The 22,042-nt window shown below is 46.0% G+C and overlaps 1 protein-coding gene across 1 annotated transcript in view; it reads right to left on the bottom strand.

Moving 5' to 3' along the window:
* sema6a (sema domain, transmembrane domain (TM), and cytoplasmic domain, (semaphorin) 6A) overlaps nucleotides 1-22,042 on the bottom strand; it is a 133,336-nt gene that overhangs the window by 34,151 nt on the left and 77,143 nt on the right. The window contains exons 8-14 of the mRNA XM_056278492.1: nucleotides 14,325-14,415; nucleotides 12,546-12,665; nucleotides 11,900-11,988; nucleotides 9,214-9,431; nucleotides 6,856-6,987; nucleotides 3,590-3,745; nucleotides 288-461 (exon numbers count right to left, since the gene is read on the bottom strand). Of these exons, the coding sequence (XP_056134467.1) occupies nucleotides 288-461; nucleotides 3,590-3,745; nucleotides 6,856-6,987; nucleotides 9,214-9,431; nucleotides 11,900-11,988; nucleotides 12,546-12,665; nucleotides 14,325-14,415 (980 nt within the window). The remainder of the gene's footprint in view (nucleotides 1-287; nucleotides 462-3,589; nucleotides 3,746-6,855; nucleotides 6,988-9,213; nucleotides 9,432-11,899; nucleotides 11,989-12,545; nucleotides 12,666-14,324; nucleotides 14,416-22,042) is intronic.

Genomic DNA, 22,042 nt, shown 5'->3' with positions numbered 1-22,042 from the left:
GTCGGCGGTTTGGCTGGCCGGGGGGGAGACGGTTGGAGCAGTGCAAAATCCCACGTGCACACAAGGGTGCACACACAGACACCACAATCTTCCTTCGTCTTTAGCTATGGCATCACATCCTTAATCGACATTTCTGTTTATATCTCACTCTCAAAATCCGACCACCATGTACCCCCCCCCACACACACACCCACACACAAACACACACACACAAGCCTCTCTTCTTACCTGCTACACACACACACGCACATGCACGAACATACAAAAACTGCTCATGAACTACACACTTGTCCGGATTGTAGACACTGAGCTCCTCCAGAAACAGGCTGTCATTGAGAAAGCCGCTGTTCATCTTGGCCAAGAACTTCAGGATGATGCCTTTCTCCGATCCCAGGAAGACCACAGTCTGGTTCTTATGGGGACCTGCTGCGTTATCCACCGCGATGCGCGTCAGACGATACCTGGAACAACAGTTAAGCAATACCAAGTAAAATCAATTAGTCAATCAATTAATCACTTAGGCTGCCAGCAGAAACAACAGACGGAGACCAGAAACACAGATAACACCACCAGCAAGGACAGTATTCTGAGCACTACACACGCAGTTACTTCTCGGGTGCCATCGAAACACGTTTTTTTTTCTTCTCCCTTTCCCATTTAGAATTCCAGTTTGCGAGGGGAAGGGTGAACCCTAGACAGCAGGTGAGACAGAAGCGAACTGACCACTCAGCTAATGAGTGTGCCATCACGCACATCAGATGTGGCCACAAAGAGGATAAGGTGCAGCAGGCAGGATCCTATAGCCTGTGTATTACCAATCTCATTAATTGATTGTTAAATAATTAAACAATCGGCAATTAGCTCACCATAAGGTGAATTAGGCGATTCCTGGAAGATGTAATAAGTACAATCAGATAAGGGATCAAACAGTCGATCGGGTTAACAGGCAAACGTTGGGAAATGAGAGGGTAGACAGATTGCAGTGTCATGCGTTTTGTGTTGCCTCCTTTTTACCCCCGTAGGTGTTATGGGCAAATTCAGTTCGACCAAATACAGATTAGGTATCATAGGAAATACTTCTTTTTTTGTGGCTTTTTCCCCCAATTGTATCTGGCCTATTACCCCACTCTCCTGAGCCATCCTGGTCACTGCTCCACCCCCTCTGCCGATCCGGGGAGGGCTGCAGACTACCACACGCCTCCTCCGATACATGCGGAGTCGCCAGCCGCTTCTTTTCACCTGACAGTGAAGAGTTTCGCCAGGGGGACGTAGCACGTGGGAGGATCACGCCATTCCCCCCAGCCCCCCCCCCGGAACAGGCACCCTGACTGACCAGAGGAGGCGCTAGTGCAGCGACAGGAATAGACCGCAGGCAACGGAATAGACTGCTACGCTAGCCGGACACCGATAGGAAATACGTCTTAACACTGTTTCCTTCCCCTGTCTGATTTTTCTTTCTTCCTAAGCTCAGAGTGTACCTCCTCTAATGTAAGTATCTAAATCCCAATTAGTTCTGGGGCCAAAACCCCTCTTAGCCATCAGAAAGTGTAACTCCATATCACTTTGTATTATGCAAATACTACGTGTTCTCACGTGTGTTTGTTTTTTAATTGAAGGAAATAGAAATTGAAGATTAAACATGAGAGCGTATCCAAAAATTATTGGAAATCCATTTTTGTCCTCATTAACATCTCTTTGGGCATTCTCTGTGTTAAAAAGACAAACTGTAGGCAACATATTTTCTACCTTGCATCTGAAATCTATTTTAGTTGTAATGAATGCAGGTTTTAAACCTACTTGAGGATACGATTTAGGCTGTGAGCCCATCAGAATAACAAGGCCATGCCCCCTTATCCCATTCTCCCCGCTCGGAGATGGCATTGAATATCTCTCTCCGTTCTCTTTGTTGATGGTTTTATCCAATCAGAAAATAACTGCAATCTGAAGGTCTAATGTGGTTTTGACTCATTCAAGCATAACTGGAGCTCCAAGGACCATGTCAACGGGATTTAGCCTCATCAAAATAATAGAATCTCAAGGACTACGACATCCTCTGTCTTGGACCAATTCAGAGTAATAGGAATCTCGAGAGGGGAGACTCTGTAGTGCCTCCTCTTCCTCCTTTATGCCGATCGAGCCCAGTTAGCTGAAGTCTGTGCCATAGCATAAGTCACAGGACAGAACAGAGGGGCTTTTTCCAATTTGTGACAAAAGCTGCTGCTGGATTCTTAGACGTCCCCTCCGGGGCATGGCAGGGATAAAGCCCTATTACTGATTTTGTTTCCAGCTGACTTCTCTGAATCAAAAATAATATCCCATGCACAGACTGTGACATAGATACCATAAAGTGCCCCGCTCTTCCTTTCCCTCCTTCTCCCAATATGCCTTCATGATGTCAACGCTTTTTAGGCTTACATAACGCTTTTAACTACAGCCCCAGACATGCATGCAAGGCCCTGCTCTATGCAGGGTCTTTTTCATATAAAATGAAATAGTCCCACCACTGATTATATAAATGTAAAAAAAAAAGCTTAGATTTTAGTTATGTGGTTACATGATACAGTGCATTAACTTGAAGAAAAGAAAAGAAAACTGCTGGGAATACCCCTCTTCATAGTTCGAGTAAGCCACCAAAGTATGTGGGTCAGATACAGTCGGTCATACAAGTGAGATAAGATATAAAGCAAATCATTTATAAAATGCATTGAGAGTCATTCGTGTAATTCATCTTACCGAGGCTAGCCAAGTGCTTAGCCAGATTTACATTTGAGCCCGCCCCGTGTAATTCTAACCTGACACCCCAAAATAGCCGGAATTCAAAACCATTTCCAAATTCAAAACTACATGGGCTTTTTGTTCGCTTCTGTCTGATGCGCCATGGGCTAGTTTTGCCTGGCCAATGCAATGGCAGTGGGCAGTTCTTATACCCCCAGAGACTCACTGGCTGAATTATCAGTTTGTGCTACAGCCAAAAAGCAGACAGACCTTGACGATCAAAAGACCAAAGCCACAGTGCACACTGGCTTTGGGGCGTGGGCTCAACTCCAGAGACTCTGGAGGAAAGCCAAGATCAGAAAAGAAAAACTTCCTGTCTTTGCGCCAGTATTCCTCTGGTAGAAATATTCCCAGAGGGACTAAAAGGGCAATTAATAATAAAAAAGACTAATGTTTATGTTTAGCTCTTTAGAGAAGATGTTTAACACCATGAATAGTATGAAATCCTTCATCGCAGACAAAGCCTTGCAACACTGGATCAGGCTACCCCGCTCACCGAGCTCATACCACTGCAGCGTAGTCTTTGTCAACTTCAGCGACATTGCAAATTCAAACGGTTTGTCGTCATTTAAAGTCTGCCTTCATCACAGCATTGCGTGTGATGAAGATCATACAATAGTACTGATTAGCGTTTCTTTAGTTCAGAAATGGGTCATGGACTGGTTTCTGGTGGCGCACTAGCATAGTTTAATAAGCCTGGCTCCCAGAAACACACTAAATTGGCTCCGCCCGCCCCCGATCTGAAAAGGTTTTTAAACCCTTTGGTGGTGGTGGTGCCAGGGGGAACTGGGATCCATGAATATGTAACACTCACCGGACCATGGTCTTGAGGAACCAGGGCCTGTTAGCAATGGAGGGCACAGCCTCGTCCATCAGAGGATGCATCTTAATGAAGTTGAGCGTGTCATCGGGAAACTCGTTGGACACCTTGTATCTCTCCATGGATGGAGTACCAGCACAACAGCCAGGCCTGAAGAGAGGAGAGGAGAGGATGAAGAAGATTGAGGTAGGGGAGGAGAACAAGGATGAAGACAAGGAGGAGGGAGAAGATAGAGAAGATGGCGGGGCGGGTAAAGATGAAGAAGAGGAAACCAAAATGTGACAAACAGGGAGAAAACATCAGTTGCAGACGAAACTGGCAATTTTTCGCCAATATATTTACGAGGGAAGTCTGCGTGAATAAACGCGAATGTTAAACCGAATTACGAAGCTTACGGTCAAATAGGCTTCAGCCAGAGCAGAGAACACAAAGAAGACATCGTCATCTCTGTGGCATCAGAGCAAGTCAGCATGACTCTATCTATCTGATCTCTTTATACAAGGAGCGAGGGGAGCCGCTTGTAAAAGGGAAACTGCTTTTGATAGCATATCTTTTTTGAGAACATTTCACCTTTGAGAGTTTGTAAAGTCATTATAATGTATAGTCTTTGATACCCTGCCACACCGTAAAACCTTGCATCAGCTCTGGGACACACCAGCCAGCTGGCTACCAATATATCTTTGACTGTCAACCTGCGATGGCTCGAATAAAGCATTATAATAATATACAGAGAGGATGGATGATAAAACAAAGATGGAAGTTAATCTACTCTCCAAATCAATCACTGAAAGTGTCTCCGAAAAGACTACAGTGGTATGAAGAGATTTTAATAAAAAAAAAAAAATCTGAGCCAGAGACCAGTGACTTAGTCTGGTTTCTCAGCTGCAGATTCTTTACAAATACCACAATCATTGCTTTACAAACACACAAGCAAGCATGTGTTTTCAATCTCACATCGTTTCTGACTAGCAATATGACTAGCTAACGCAACTCATAATCTTATGTTTGCAGCTAAACTGTTAAAGCTGCTTTTGCAAAGGGTTATTTGAGCCAGTTTGTGCGCGCTTGTTTAACGTGGCCTCAAGTAAAAGCGAAACAGCTGTAGCGAGACCGGTTTCGTTCTGCAGCACATATCGATCTATTTGTGGTCAGAGAGAGAGCAGGGCCAAACTTTTTCCGTACGGCAGTGTGTACAGTGACTTAGTCTAGCACGTGGCAGGGCAGACTGCTGCAGGGCAAGCCCGTGACTTCACCACACCTCTCTGTCTGTTCGCCTTCACATGCAAGAAGTGAGTCCAGCGGAGGATGGAAAAATGCGATCAACGCAATCAACTGGCGAGGTGTCGCACTGTCAGGTCTTGTTAACACCTGACTTTGTTGAACATAAACATGTAATTATGTGGACTACGTGCTAATTAGACGACACACACTGAAGTCTAAGTATGCTATCACATGCACCAGCGCGTGGATTCGCGCATGCATACAACGTGCAGTGCAGGCTCGTTGTGGGTGAGGAACCGCAATCTCAGCCATACGGGAACACAAGCACAAACACACACACACAAACACACACAGAAATACACACACAAACATGTGGGCGTCCTGGCTACCAACAATTATCGTGGCCCAGATCTTTGTAGTAAAGCTGTTTTGTTTTTGTTTTTTCAGTGCAGAGGAGAGGAGCTCTTAGCGGGCTAATTAAGGAGCAGAAGATGGGAGACTGATCAGGCTGGTGCATTTGTAGAATTAGCCAGCCATCTGTAAAATGATCTCATGCTTCCTTTGCTGATACTGAGCTCCTCTTTGATACTGTCGTGTGTGGGGGAGGTGAGGTAATGTGTTAGGGGAGCAGGTTGCGTATGGAGGTGACGTGTCGTGTGTGTGTGTGTGTGTGTGTGTGTGTGTGTGTGTGTGTGTGTGTGTGTGTGTGTGTGTAAGCAACACTGGATGTGTAGCGTAATCCTTTATACAAAAAAATATGGACGTTCTGAAAAACGATGTAACACGTTAAAAACGCGGAGCTGTTAACATAATCCTTTCTCCGCAACGTTCAACACAGATGTAAGGGTGGAGCCGGGGGGGGGGCATGCTAGTCAACATACAGTGAGGTATAAAGAGGTGGTCTCGTAGTATATGTACAAGATGTCTCTCCATTGTTCGCCTCTTCAAAGGCCTTCATTGTTTTCGCACGGGGCCTGGTTTATCAGGTCTGTGCAACGTGCACGTGCGGCCCACATCGCTACGGGCTGCACAATGACGTGTCCGCCAATAGGGGAGCAGGCCCACTGTAGGTCTTTGTATGCTGCTTTTTTTTTTTAAGGTTTGCAAGTTTCATTTCATATTGGGAGCTATAAGGCCTTGCACAGTTAACAAGTCTTGCGATAGCTTGGTGAGACTGACGCTGATGGATAATTACAGTATTTCTGAGGTTCGGTGAAGTGAACGCTCGTGAAAGCTGGAAGCAGTATATTATCCAGGGAGTAGTGATTCTGCAAACAATGTAATGGCCTTTTTTTTTGTGTAGCCTTTTTGGCCTTAGCACACTGTTTTCCATTGGACTGACTGGTCTAGCTTTGGCGACGATGTTGTCAGTCGTCATTTTAGTGCTTAATAAAGTCAGCCATACAGTCTGGTTATGAAAGAGCCTGACAGTCACATTATACAACTGCGGCCTGTGACTCCTATAGCCGTACCGCACAACTAGCTGTTTGATGCATAGCACAGCCTCTTTTTGGTTCTGGTTGCAACCCAGATATCGTGGTCCACAGACAACACACTGCTCATAAAAACAACAACGAAACAGTTAAGATAACACAATGCCTTGAATTGCACTCATCCCGTACTGCCAACATTTCACAAACTAGCGTCGCCTTCCTACGTGGTTCATTCACTGTGCTACAACTCGTCCTACTGTTGCCTTCACTGGAATCTTGGTTTACTTGCAACACAAATAATTTGCCAGCAGGAGCACCCAGGTAGTCCACAATGGTATTCTCAACCATAATGCACACCCTCAAAACCACCACACAACCACTCTGCACTCATTTTGGCCCAGCTGTTACTAGGCAACGCCTGGTCTTGTTTAGTTGTGTACATGCAAAAGAGTGTTTGAATATGCTGTATTTCTGTGTACGTTTGTGTGGGTGCAAGTGTGTGTATTTGTTCACATCTATGTCTGCTTGTGTCCTTGAGTGGATGCCGGCCTTCTTCCTTGTGTGCGTGTGTGTGTGTGCGTGCCGGTTAATTAAGCGCTGTTTTACCTTGGCTTGGGAACCTTCTCCTCGGGAACAGGTGTCCAGGTGGAGTCTGGAGATTTCTGCTCTTTGAAACGCCCCGTGAACGCGTTGGCTACCTCTGCCATATCGTATGCACACACCGCCGAGCCTGGAATACTGTGGGGATATGGTAAACAAAAAACAAAAAAAAAACATGTAAACAAACAACCCTTTCTACCAAAAGAATCAAAGACGCGGCTTGCCAAGAAGCCTGGGTTATCACTGTGAGACAGAAAAACCAAACCCACAGTTCTGGAGACTTGACCAAAACTGACTTTCTGCTGCATTACTTCACCCTTGAAACATGTGCCCCTTGTTATCCATGGAGCACTTCCCTGTCAAACTGGTGACATACAGAAGTTGACAACACTGGAAATTCGGGGGGAATTTACAGGGCCCTATCAAACTGGAACACTGCAGTCTTTATTATTGATGGTTATTCTAACAATGTTATAGCCTCTTTAACTGTGTAGACATGGATGAAGTATTTAGATCCACCATGTCATTGGCGCAAACTGCCAAGACTGCGATATGGTGAGGAGACAAATAGAAGACCATTCCCCTCCATTTCCCATGCAACAATGGGTTTCCCCATTTGCCTCCAGGCATCAAAGTTCATCTTAAGTCCACTGTAGAGACAAACATACAGACAACAGATGATCTTATTATTGCTGTTCATTTATGGGGGGGGGGGGGCACACCCATCTTATAGCGGTGGAGCCACTGGCTATCTCGCTGTTTGTGTGGAATCAATGCATAGCACACCGCTGAGTCACTTTTCCATTTCTCACCCATCTGCTCACAGATATTAAAACTAGGAACCATTTATTGTCTATTTTTCGAGCGTGCTCTCCTCAAATCTGAGTCCCTTGCTCCCCTGTTCTCACTTTCTCTTCCCTCTCTCTCGCTCTAAAGCGAGGGATGCGGGGTTGTTCCGCTGATTTTTCGGGGTATTGCGTCATGGGTCCGACGCTTCATGTGGACGCGAGGCAGACAGCATACACAAGGACAGTATTATGAGGGACAAGGTCAGAAAACTGTTAACCTCTTGGTCTGGCCGCTCGGCTACAGTAATTATCCTCGGCACGGGACATGTAGACAGCCAGACAGTCCTACGTCTATTTATACCAGCCAGCTAACAAAACAAATAGACAGCTAGTCAGCCAGCAAGCCAGTAAGCGAGACAGTCTGTAAGCCAATCCATCAGGCAGCAAGCCTGCCAGCCTGGTAAGCCAGCGAGCTGTTTAGGCAGCCAATCATCCAGACACCCAGAAAAAAAGAATTACATGACAAAAACCCTGAATGCTACCTTACAGTAAGAATGTGTTTCCTTTCATTTCCCCAACTGAAATGAGAAGGGAATGGAAAATTAATGCCTGGGATCAAAACTGGTGCTCATAGAATTTTTTGGCGGCACTGCTTCATCGGATTTTAATGTCCATTAACCATGCTCAATTGCTTTGTCACAAGCAATTGTCTTATCTGCTAAAAAGCAGCCATAAAATGGAAAATTACAATATGTGTCACCGCAGCTCCATAGCTTCATGGAAATATTCAAATTAGATAACTTTCGGGGCCTATGAATATGAATGGTGTTCTGAATATAAAAAGGGATTGGAAAAATAAGACTATTCACCTGCATAACAAGGGGGTAGGAAAACAATTTTGACAGCAGAAACGAGTGTTTCACCTGTGGTATCAGAAATTAAATGTCCCCGTGGGCCTCTATGGACACAGGCATTGCCAGCAGGAAAAAGGTCAGTCTTTCAAAATGTTAATGAATCAAGGATGCTTTATCATTTTTTTCAAACCGTGGTGATGATACGGTCTTGAAAATGGAAAATGGCAACCATTTGCCAAACAAATGTGAGATGGGGACAAGAAGCATCCATCTATCCATCCATCCATTATCCAAACCGCTTATCCTGCTCTCAGGGTTGCGGGGATGCTGGAGCCTATCCCAGCAGTCATTGGGCAGCAGGCGGGGGGACACCCTGGACAGGGTGCCAGGCCATCAGAGGGCCCACACACACACACACACACACACACCTAGAGACAATTTAGTACGGCTGATTCACCTGACCTACATGCCTTTGGACTGTGGGAGGAAACCGGAGCGCCCGAAGGAAACCCACGCAGACATGGGGAGAACACGCAAACTCCACACAGAGGACGACCCGGGACGACCCCCAAGGTTGGACTACCCCGGGGCTCGAACCCAGGACCTTCTTGCTGTGAGGCGACCGTGCTAACCACTGCGCCATCGTGCCGCCGACGAGAAACATAATGAATGACTCATTCAGTTTTTGTTTCATTCATTCATTTCTTGTTTTTCGTATGTACCTGTTGTAGGGCGTGGAGAAGGTTGCCATCACCACATCCCGCCCGTTGATGTGAATGACATCTGTCACAGCCTGCAGGATGTTGAAGTAGAAGTGGGAGTCACCGGGGATGGAGCAGTTAAGGCGGGACTTGAGGAAAGAAGTCCATTGTTTCTCAAGAACCCGCTGCGAGCCACCGCGGTCATTCTTACAAACTCGAGCCACCCGCGGAAACACCACCTGACCGGGAAACACAAGTTAAAGGTCACATATTTGGAGTTTGAAGCAATGATTAGCTTCACCTTATCTCACACCTCTTAGCTATGTCCACTTTGCACCACATTCCTTTCAGAAAGCGGGGGGGGGGGGGGGTTCAACAGAGGAAGAAAAAAATAGTAAAGCAACCAATGCAATCAATTATATCACCCTGCACAAAGTGGGTCAATTATATGCAAAACTGTTTGCAGTCACAGGTCAGTGTTTCGTGTAATTTGATGGGGCGACAGTAAATTTACATATTCACAGGCAAAACGAGCAGACAGGATGACCAAGTGATCTTCGATGTTGTTCCCCATTGAAGGATATTCGAGCATAACGCTTATCTCCCCACAGCTCCAGGGGCATCACACTAGCTGGGCACCCCGTGAACACCCCCCTTCGGCTATCGCACAAAGTGCCTGAAATCACCTCGGGTATATCTGTCACAGCCTTTACGTGCAGAGAAGGGTAGCAGACATGCATCACTTCTGCGTCGTTTTTGGTCATTCATATTTCTTGATATGGGTTAGAGACCGTGGGGTTTGATTGTGCATCATAGTGGAGAACCATGCTCTCTGCATGTGTAATTTCTCTCGGCGGTAATTCACGGCAGCTTGTAATGGTCAGACCAAGGCTTCCTCAAGTTATGATAAATTAAAGGCACCAGAGAGGAAATTGGTGCATTTGATATGGTGTTAAAGGTTCTGCACCTGGCAGAAATATAAGAAAAAAAGAAAAAAGAGAAAAGAAAAAGTATGTCAGCTCTAAAGAGGTTGGCGCTGTAATTACTAGTCTGTATTACGATTGTGCAGTTAGCGTTGTAATTAGCCGTTGTCACACTGTACTTATAGCAATAAATCCAACCCTGAGCCGAAATTGCATCTTAGAGTAAACGCCGAGAATATGGGCGAACATGCACTTAAATCAGATCGGTACACACATTTACACACGGCCACACGCCCACCCACACCCATACATATACCCCACACACACACACACACACACACACACACACACACACACACAAACATGGTCTTGTATTTATGGAATAGATTTTGAGAGGAACACGGAGATCCCAAAGAATGACACGGGACGGGTGTGACTGCCTGTCAAGCTGAATATAGCATCATGTCAGCTTTACACATGGCAGTTTGATCTGTAACATTTTCCATGAGATTTTGGGGTACTTACTTTTAAACACACACTAGGCACAGCAGTCACACACACACACACACACACACACACACACACACACACACACACACACACACACACTTGTACACTACCCACGCACATACTTCTCTGCTATTACTCATGTCACTCGAACAAATATGTCACCGGAGGGACTGTAATTTACTTTAGCTTGTATATCTAAATCATTCATCTGTTTAAGTCATTTCTCCATGTGCATGTTTCGGATAACAGAATAACAGCTTGGCATCCAGAAGTAGGTCAAAGGCTTTAAAGTAAAATGATACAAAACAGCTACTGTTGTGTTGTTAAGTTTGCCACAGAGCGCCAAAGACTGTCGACATTGTCAGGGAAAGCTTGGCTAATCAGTTATAATGAAGCGATGTCGTTTGTTGAACACTTTAATTACTGTCCGAACCGCCAGACATGTGCCCACAAGCGCGGCGACACAGATAGCCCTTTCAAAATACCCGGCGAGCACGGAGCAGCGATATGCATTCACGGCCCGCGCAACACGTGACTGTCACTTTTCACTGCAAATCCATTATTTCTGGGTTTCTCATTACCGCGGCTCCGTTCTCATCCCCACCCCCCACCCCCCAAAAAACCCACCTCGCCCGCGCCGACTATCAACCCCAGACTATTCTCTCCCCTCGCTTTCTCTCCGTTTCCCACCTTTTGCCTCCCATTTATCCTGAAAACGCCGTATTGAAAGCTTCATTTCTATAGTGCATTTTCTTCTGGCAAGTATCCAATTAGAGTTTCTCCGGGCAGGTATGAAGCCAAATGAGAGGACTAATGGGAAAATGTCCCTTACTGTCCCTCTGGTGTTCAACCTATGGGGGGGCTGTTTCTCCTTTTCTACTCGATACCCACCTCTTAGTCTTTCCTTTCCGTCTCGTTGCCGCATAAGAAACCTGAGTGGAACTCCTTTGGGGAAACATGAAGACCCCTAGGTCAAACAGTAACACGGACGGATGGGGACGTGCAATCCGGCGGGTATATTTAGACTTCAAGCGGTTTGCCAGACATCCACTCATTTTTCTTCTTGAAACTATTTTCGGTCAGGCGTCCTGTCCTGTGTTTATCTGTTGCTGAGAAATGGTCGGCGACTACACCGCCGCAAAACGCTCCCATCCAGTTAGCCGATACACCCATTTCCTGTTTGCTTCCCCGGGCACTTCCTGCATCTCCTTGTGAGGAGGAAGTCACCTGTGATTAATCAAACAAAAGAAACAAGAGGAGGGGCCCTGTCTTACCTTTCCCATTGTGTTGTACTCCATAGCAATTTCCCGAAAGAAGAAGTAGATGAAGTCACCGTAATCAACCGCCTGGACAAAGTAGGGCTCTGGAGGCAGGGGAGAAGAAAACACAAAAACAACAACACAAGACAATGAGATGTTTGATCAAGACAAAATAGATCTGACACCATATTTCACAAAAAAGCACCTCTCATATTATGCAGAGAGGCATGGACTGTGAGTCTTAGGAGCCTCAATCTCGCATCCGTCGTATCAGCGAGGTGATTTGCATGCAAGGAGCGAGGCATCTCTCTATTGAGATGTGACAGGCTCGACTTGTGGTTGTTACTCCCCAGGGCAGAGCAATTTCCTGCTGGCTACATCAACAGCAGCACTAGGACAGGTTGGCAAAATGACTGCATCAAATAGACCGTGTAGCATTAGCATAACAGCTCTTGCTCTACATACATAACGTACATACACACAAAGACACAACTCGAGCACACACACACACACACACACACACACACACACACACACACACACACGTGTAAATACACACTGACACCCGCGCAGACACTTCTGTCCAAACCCTTGTTTGTTTTCTAACACATCACTCAGCTTTGTTCATCCCGTCGTGGTTTTGCCCGAGTCCTGCGCTCACCTTTCAGCCATTTGGAGTCATGTTTGACGGTGCGCAGAGTCGGGCTGTCTCCGAGGCTGCGATAGATGACTGCATCGATCGCAAGGAAGTCTGTGACTGTGGCCGAGTACAGCTTGCCATCTGGAGAGAGGAGGGCAGAGGCAAAATAAGAGGGATGGTAGCAAAGAAGAGGGCAATTGAGAGAGAACAAGTGAGAGAACAAGAGAGAAAGTAGGAAAGAAAGAAAGACAGTCAGAAAGTGTCCATTGAGGAATGGGAGATGAGCAGTGTGAGAGAGAGGGAGAGCAAGAGAGAGAGAGAGAGAGAGAGAGAGAGAGAGAGAGAGAGAGAGAGAGAGAGAGAGAGAGAGAGAGAGAGAGAGAGAGAGAGAGAGAGAGAGAGCGAGAGGGAGGGAGGGAGAGAGAGCGAGAGAGAGAGAGAGAGAGAGAGAGAGAGAGAGAGCACGAGAGAGAGAGAGGGAGGGAGGGAGAGCAAGAGGGAGAACGAGAGAGAGAGAGAAAGAGAGAGAGAGAGCTAAGTCAGTGCTAGTGCACATGAATCGAACACCCAAATCCACCCAGAGTCCCTTCTCAGTGGCTCGATACACAAACACGTGTTGGAGGGCCCGGACCTGGAAGTTGGACTGAGCACGCAAACAGACCAGGCTTCTTGACAGACAACAAACAGACAGTACAGGCTCTCTAGCATGTTGCATATTTTTGAACGCTCGCTCACAAGACACAGCTCTTCTGGCAAGCACAAACTAACAGAAATGCCCTGCACTCACATACACACGCTGTCCTTGAGTTGCACAGACCTGTGGTCAAGTGCGTGCACGCACACACACGCACACACGCGCGCGCGCGAGATGCAAACACTAGCCACCACCACCATGACCTCAGCCTGCCTTGGCTACGACCACAGTGGAAACTCAAACTACATAATTGAAAGGATGGGAGCGAGAGGAACCCTCTTGATTACTCAGTGCTTCCAACTCGGTCCAAGCAGCTCTGCTCGGCATTAACTGGATGACCTAGGCGTTTACGCCACTCCTCGGCTTTAAACACGCAGGGAAAAACTCCCATAAATCGATTCCCAGCAAATATGAAATTTCGATGAAAGCCTTTCGCAGTCTCTCGGTCGGTCGCACCGGCGGGTTCATTCTAACTGCATCCATTTTGATTTATTTATAATCTTTTACATATTGAGGAAAAATGAGAGCGGAACAGTGAGACACAGATTGTGTGCGAGAGGAAAAAGTGGAGGGGAAAAAAGGAAGATTCCTTTTTTTTTGCTTGTTATGACTACATGTATACTACTGGTGTGTTTCCATGGAGCGTTAACATGCAGCAAATGCCTCGCGCAGAGAAAATGTGGTCCCAAGTTCGACGATGTGCTCCGGTGTATGCAGAGAGGTTGGCTTTTACTCTGGACATGCTGTCAGACTACTGCCATGAGAATACACCGCAGGGTATTATGAACAACATTAAATACAAGCGCAACCACTTCCCGTGCTCAAATAGACCCAACTTTCACGCATGTTCCCATGTTTAATCAGTGCCAGAAGAGGAAATCCAGGATTAATGTTTGTACCTAATGGTGTTCAGTCATCCAGTAGTATCGAAAGCACTTGATCGGTTTCATGTAATAGAAACCTTGTAAAGACCTCTCTTTGCTATAAATTTCTCTCTTGTTCAAACACACTGAAAGACTTCAAGGTATAGACTCATGAGTACAATACACTTAATTCAGTTTAATAATACAAATATATGTTCACATGCAAGATTAGTGAACTCTTACCAGCAAAAAGAGCAACGTTGGCATGCTTGGCATCATACGGGCAGCGTGCCATCCCACTGATCTCCTCTCCCAGAGCCTCCATGGAGTCCATCTAGGGTCAGAGAGGAGGTCAAGTATTAACACAACGTCATGCATTTTACACACTCATTGACTGCCGATGATAAATAATGCAGGAGATGTGGCTGGGTGATTTGTTGCCTGTGTTGGAGGGGAGGAAAATGGTTTTGTGGAAAATACACCTAAAAATCTAGGATACCTAAGCGAGTGCCAGGTGTCCACCGTTTCAGGTAACCCTGACCTAACATAACCTGCCGAAGCCGCTCTTGTGCAGAAGCAGATCACTTGTGTGTGTGTGTGGGGGGGGGGGGTCTCAGAGAAACCGAAGGACAGTGAGAAAAACTGACATTTTTCCACAGCGAGTTTAACGCCACGGCTTTCTTCCACAATCCTTTTGAGATTACCCATAAAGTTTGTTCAGATAAGGAGCGCGACTGTTTTAAAAAGCCCTCAGAACAGATATTTACCTTACTTGCGCCTCCACCCGGCTTCATAAACGCAGCGGTTTTACTGCGGAAAGGAATTAAAATGGCTGAGTACAGGGGCAGCGACACGAGACATGTGAGAAAGTGACACCGGGCCGCCACAGTCTTTGAATGGCGGACAATGGCGTTTCAATTTGTGTTGCACAGATCTGCTCTCTGGGCTCAGCAGCCATCCCTGAAGAACATCATACTAACCCTGTAGCTAAATGGGGTAGAAGTGCTCCAAGTACTGTGGTTCATTAAATTATATTGCCTCTCTTGTCATCTGGCAACCCACTGGAACCAATTCAACGAGCCATTTTATGTTCCTACCCATCTTTTAAGATAAACTGGTTCGGTCTATAGGGATAAGCAGGATGATGATCACCCCTTTCAACTGTCATTTCAATGCTTTTTTGTTCCCTGTTTGGTGTCTCTATGATTGTTATGGCAGAGGGAGAGAGCCGGGTGAAAGGCCCTCATCATCCCACTGTGGGCAGTCATGTCTTCCTCAGCGGGCCTGAGGACATTCTTTGACACTGGCTGACAACCAGGAATAGACACAAATATACACAAATATAGTACACACACACACACAAGCGGACATGCACATACACACACAAATAGAGGCAAAAAAGAAGCCATCTTCCACTGGCCCAGTACCGAGGTCAAGGCGGACTACAGAACACACTGTATGCCTATTGACTTCACAGTGCAGAGTCATTTTTCTTCCCCCTCTCTCCCTCTCTCTTGCTCTCTCTCACTTTCTCTCAACAAAGAGTCCAGCTTGCCAAGACAGCAAAGTGCTTACGCCGCCCTTTCTGGTCTCTAAACAGGTCATTTTGTTTTCTATTCCTGTCTCAACGGAAACGGTTATCATCTGCCCACTAAAAAGGTCACACACACTCCGGCGCAATGCTGGAAAAGCCTGCCAGAGAAATTGTTGAGGCTGATTTGGCAGCAAAAATGACAAATGACCTTTTATAACAGACAGAGAACCACCAATAGCCTGGCTCCAGAAATGATCGAAGAATAATTGTATGGGCACAGGCAGTTTTGAGGATGTATATTTGTATTATATGAGGGGAAACTGTGAATGCGGATTTATCTGAGTGAAGACAAGCACCGTGGATCTCTGAAGGTCTGGTACATCCATTGAATTGGCGTTTAGGTTAACACACAGGACAGCGGGGCTGCAGGTCTTCTTCTTCTTCTTCTTCTGGAAATGTCAGCAGCTTCTGCGACGGCTTCCACCTACACAAGTGGCTTGCAAGCACACAAGCTCTCTCTTTCTTGGACAAAAGACAAACACGCTACCTCAACGGGAGCATTTCTCTCACAGTAAAGCAAATGCCCCGTCTCTCTCTCTCTCTCTCTCTCTCTCTCTCTCTCTCTCTCTCTCTCTCTCTCTCTCTCTCTCTCTCTCTCTCTCTCTCTCTCTCTCTCTTTTTCCCCCCGTTCATTTCACCGTAGCAATGACCTCTGTCTAGTGGGCTTGGCCGCCTGTCAGTGATCTATTCCTGCTGTTTCAATGGGAGGAAGAGACTCCCAGGCCAGCCATAGATATAGGGGTCCAATCTCCTGTCAAACTGGCATGCAGTGAGAAACAACAGACGGCTGTACACAAAGTCTGAAACACACATACACATACACATACACACACACACACACGCACATTCAAATGTGCTGTAACCTTGTCCAGGGAAACTGGCATTTCTTAAAGCGGAGCAACCGTAAGCTGCATAAGCACCATGCAAAATAATGTGCGCGTATTTACATAAAAAACTTTGATGTTTTGAATGGTTGGATGTTCTTTTATGTTGTTTGCCAAAAATAAAAGCCAAAAAACAAAACAAAACAAAAAAAACCCCATTATGCTGTCAGCTCCACTATGCGAGACACAGAGCAACCAGAGAGAAGAGCCCCGGCTTCCAAACAAACAGCCAAACAATACAAAGTCATGGCAAGGTAACGGTACTGTTTACCCAGCGCTGCCTTAACAACAAACACTTCTGTATGACTTTAACTTAACAGACACATGTACAATAACCTTGGCTTGCAGTGCAGTGTATCTAGATGAATTAATTACCACAAAGGCTCCTTGGTGCTTTCCATGGGCTATATGCTAATTAATTAGACAAACAGGAAAAAAGCCATCCCAAACATGCCCATCAGGAGTGTTATAATTGGCTCGGCATCAACTTCAGTACACAGGGTGGGGGCCATGTTCTGTTTCTCCGCCTGTGTTGTTTTTGTCGTTTCTCTTTTGCGGATCGTATTTATCATAGCTGTAGGATTTTGTTTTGTTTTTTTAATTTGAAATCTGAACAAACTCGAGATAAACCGGCTCAGTGATCCAATTTTCAAGCGCTACCCTAGAAATAAGTTTGTCTTTTTATTCCTATTTTGTTTATGATAAGGACAGTTAGCAAAATTCCTTCTTGACTGGATGCATCTCTTTAAGTGCCCCTCCAGTCAAACATGTGTTTTTCTTATGTTTGTGACCCCTAAAATGTCTGGCCTTGACGAGACTGACTTGTATCAGTGCAAAGTTTGTCACTAGAGCGGTGTTTTCCCATCCTACTGATGGAGGAGCTGTCTGTCTGTGAGTACTTCCATAAGCTAATGCAAACATCACTGGGTTTTAACAAGAAATCAGTTTGAAGTCTGATGCTGTGCTGACTATTTATCCTGGGACTACGACAGCGAGCGGGAGTCTGTATGTATGTCATATATTTGTTACTCAACCAACAGCCACATGAAAGCTTTCTGCATGTACCATATCTCCTTTGTGACTTATTAATAGCATTAACTATGTTAGCTTTTTGCTAGTTGCTGCTAGTTGTTTGTTAATAGTAAAACTGTAAGCTATGTACTTAGCTAACGTTTCAAAGTTCATCTCATCTCATCTCATCATCAGCTGCTTCTCCGGGGTCGGGTCGGTGTTAGCAAGCTAAGTAGGGCACTCCAGACATCCCTCTCCCCAGCAACGCCCTCCAGCTCCTCCTGGGAGATCCTAAGGCCTTCCCAGGCCTGACTGGACATATAGTCCCTCCAGCAAGTTCTAGGTCTTCCCAGCTAGACGTGCCTGGAAAACCTCCAAAGGAAGGCACCCAGGAGGCCTCCTAATCAGATGCCCGAACCACTTCAACTGGCTCCTTTTGACGCGGAGGAGCAGCGGCTCTGCTCCAAGCTCCCTCCAGATGTCCGAGCTCCTCACCCTATCTCTAAGGCTGAGCCCAGACACCCTACAGAGGAAACTCATTTCAGCTGCTTGTATCCGCGAGATCACCCTTTCGGTCACTACCCAAAGTTCAGCCATATGAAATGATGACAGTGACCCAAGGTGCGAAATTTTTCACCCCAAAAATGGCACGTTGTGCAATGCAAACCTCTTTTCTAGTCTGGACCTTGATCCCGACCGAGCTTGTTACTTCCCCCCTCTGGTGCGGGTTGCCTCACCCTGACGTCCTGCGGTTTGGAATTTTAGACTACTGCCAATGAGCCAGTTCCCAGGCAAACTTGGTTGGTAAAAAGATATTACACTTATAAAAATGTCAGCCAGACGGAATATATCTTTCTGCAAACTTGGTATAGCTCTCAATATTAAACAGAAAAATGCACTAACAAAGGTGATCAAGGTCCGCAGTAGTATCACAGGTACCCAACAGAAAAGGCTGTCTGACTTATATAACAAGGAAAGCAGAATCCATCCTGTCTGACAGCACCCACACCCTGCACCTAGAGTTTCAGATCTTGCCTTCTGGTTCCCGCTTCAAATACACTGGAGTCAAAACCAATAGATACAAACACTCCTTCATTCCCTCAGCCATTTCACTGCTCAACTCCAACAGTATGAGGTAATACCAGTTCCACCTTGATAAACACTGTTGACACTGCTTACTGTTGCATTGCTTTTCATTGGCTTTGTTCTCCTCTTGCCATGTTGTATTTATTTGTATTTATCTGCCTACTTGCCTTAAGTATTCTGTGGAGTGTTTGTGTGTTTAAATGTGGCCGCTGCTACACAACAATTGCTCCTCTGGGGACAAATAAAACCTACTTGACTTGAAAACTTTGATTAAACCTCTGCTATATAATTATGTAATAACAATGTGGACACACTGTAATATTGTAGCAGATATACTGCTGTGTCAGCCACTGCCTGTTACAAGCTAACAAACAACATAAACAAATACAAGATGCTAACTACATTTACCATTCTGATACGTTTGCTAGTCGCCGATTTTGGTGCACAACAGCGTCCTCATCTGAGTCTGAGTCTGACTGAGGCTCCGTCATGTATGGCTGAATCTCTCCACTGTTTGCTCTAACGCTAGCCATCTTGATGCGCACCGCTCTTTCATCGGTCAACCTAAACTAGAGCCGGCAGCGGTGGTGGGCAGGGCAAGATGCCTGTGATATTTGCATATTCATAGATCCGGAATTTCTCAATGAGGGAGAAAGAGCTGTGCTTCCAGCCCCGCTTTTCAGCTTCTTTTTTTTTTAACTTTTTTATGTAGGAAAACCATGTTAAACAATATATTATTCATCTCAGGGTATTTTTAAACTTTAAAATGTGTCTGGAGGGGTACTTAAAGTCTTCCTCTATCTTCTTTTTGAAAAGCAAAGATACAAAATGAAATAAAATAAAATACAGATCATACTATCCTCCAAATATTTGTATAGTATAGAAGTATTCCCGCACAGGATAGTGCGATCCACCAGCACCTAGCTTGACGGACAGATGGAAAAGCTAGCGTAGAGATAAGGGCATCCAGACTTCATTCAAAGCTATTCTTTTTTTCTTGGGCTATAACAAATTTAGTCTGGTCTTGTCTCGACTACATCGCCACAATAAATATTCACAACGCTGACCCGCAGCGCGCAATCGACTTTTCAACCTATTTCTTTGAATTCAACCCACATTTCCACCATCATCCCTTTCTTAATCCAGAAGGGGGAAAACGGTACACATGGGCCAGGGCGGATTGTGCATATATACTAAATGGGGACACGTCTCCCAGGGAGATTAATGGTCACGGCCCATTTCTCTGCAACCTGTTTCCGAGCCCTGGGAGGGCTGAGCCCTTGCTGTCGCCAAACCACCTCTCACACCGGGAGAAATGAATATTCTCATCCAACAGAGGAATCTCATTTGTCTAGATGTACGATTTCTAAATTTACTTATCTATCAAATGGCGACGACGGTGGATGCAAGAATAACTTGTATTCAAAAATAAAACGGGTAAGTGCTTCCAGGGTATGTTTCTGTGTTGCAGTCGAATAAACATCATGCTGGGTCAATCGGTGTCCCAAGAGTTTTTACGATAGTGAGGCCCTGCTATTTTGTTTTGTGTGTGCTCGTGTACGTTGCGGTTCACGCTAATTCTCGTGCATGTGTGAGGGCCATGTGTTCGCCTTAGATGGAAAATTCAATTCCAATATATTTATTACACGGTAAAATTACATTTCAGAAGATGGAGAAGATCGCAGGGAGAATGTTAAAAAATAGAGGTTTTCTCCATACCACTATCCAGCATACTGATCTGTGCCATGTCACCTGGGACCCTCTGCCTCTGAGCTCCACCCTCACACTCCCCACTGACTTACCCCCGCTCCACCCGGCAACAGGTGATGTAAGCGACACCAGTCGTATATCAGGCACTTTTATTACAACGCAGCAAGGAGTGACAGAAGCAGGGGAGAGAGGGGGAAATAAACAGAGATGGTGTGTGGTGGTGGGGGGGGAGAGGTTGTCAGGGAAAGAAGGAGAGAAGAAACATGGTAGCAAGGGAGGGATGGAGGGAGAGAGGGATGAGTGGTGAGGAGAAGCTAGTGACCCCGCCTGCTGTGTGTGTGTGTGTGTGTGTGTGTGTGTGTGTGTGTGTGATTATGTATCTGTGCACAAAAGTGCACCGCCTGCAAAGGTTCTTGCCACACATGGACTCTTGGACAATGAAAGATGAATAAGGAGAAGAGGGCAATGACGAAATGACTAAAACCAGGTGGAAAGGTGTGTGTGGGGGGGGGACCCAATCAGAAGAAAAAAGGAGAACTGGGCCGAGCGAACACGAGGTGACCGGACCAAAGTGAGGCGGGAAGGAGGACGGATGAAAAGAAGGGGAGGTGGAGAAGAAGGCATGGGGTCGTGCTGGCTTGGGCATGGCCATTTGTTTAGCCCTCCCCGCCACCCCAACTGCTCCTTCTGCCTCCAAGCCCCCCCCCCCCCCAGTCACACAGCCTTGTTGATTAATGTGGGATGAGGCTGGCCCCGAAACAGAGGCTCTTTTCAGTCCTGCCACACTGGGGAGATGGAGAGGCAAAGAGCAGCCAAGGTGGACCTAAACATGCACGCACACACACACACACACACACACACACACACACACACACACACACACACACACCCAGCGGGTCATCAAAGGCCTTGTATCTGCCCAGACACCCTGCCAACTGTGTGTGTGTGTGTGGGTGTGTGTGTGTGTGTGGGTGTGTGTGTGTTTCCAATAAATTTTGATTGTGTATTTGCATTTCTGCACAATGGAAAGTGTGTGTGAATGCATGCACACAGAGCTAATTGTAGTTTTCCACACATGACTCCCTGCATTTGTTTTCTATTGCAATTCCCTTTTTTTTTGACATAGCAGTGAACTTGTTAACTTCCTTGCACCGTGTATGTATATGCATTTGCATTTCTTTTTTTTCTCTTTTTTACGGGGGAGCGCACTTCATGTCCGTACGTGCGTTTAACCTCACGACAGTTTTACACCACCACCGTTAATGAACCCCAAACGCTACACAACGTGAGGGTGTCTGGTGGTAAGCCGCAGACGTCGACGTAATAAAAGGTAAAAACACAATTCCCAAAAAAAGCACATAGGAGGAGGGGCAATAAAAGCTAACCAGGCCTGATAAATGCCGAGGCATAAATTTTACTTTCCCCTGCAAGAAGGAGCGGCTCAATTCAAACACATCCACTTTCTGTGCCTAGTGGGCCGAGCCGGAGAGCCAGCGAAGCAGACATGTCTTGTTTTTCCTCTGGTAAACAGGCCTAGTGAACCAAAAAACACAAGACCATTCCCCACGGGTCGCCTACGTAACATGGCAGTGGTCTGTGTCCATCACGCCACGTCTTACAGTAACACGCCAAACAATAACAATCTTCAGGACAGAGTCCTGTTTACCCTTCTTCTG

Source organism: Lampris incognitus, chromosome 1, assembly GCF_029633865.1.
Source record: "Lampris incognitus isolate fLamInc1 chromosome 1, fLamInc1.hap2, whole genome shotgun sequence".
NCBI lineage: Eukaryota > Metazoa > Chordata > Actinopteri > Lampriformes > Lampridae > Lampris > Lampris incognitus.
The sequence above is the reverse complement of the archived record's forward strand: the minus strand, read 5'-3'. Positions and strand labels throughout refer to the sequence as shown.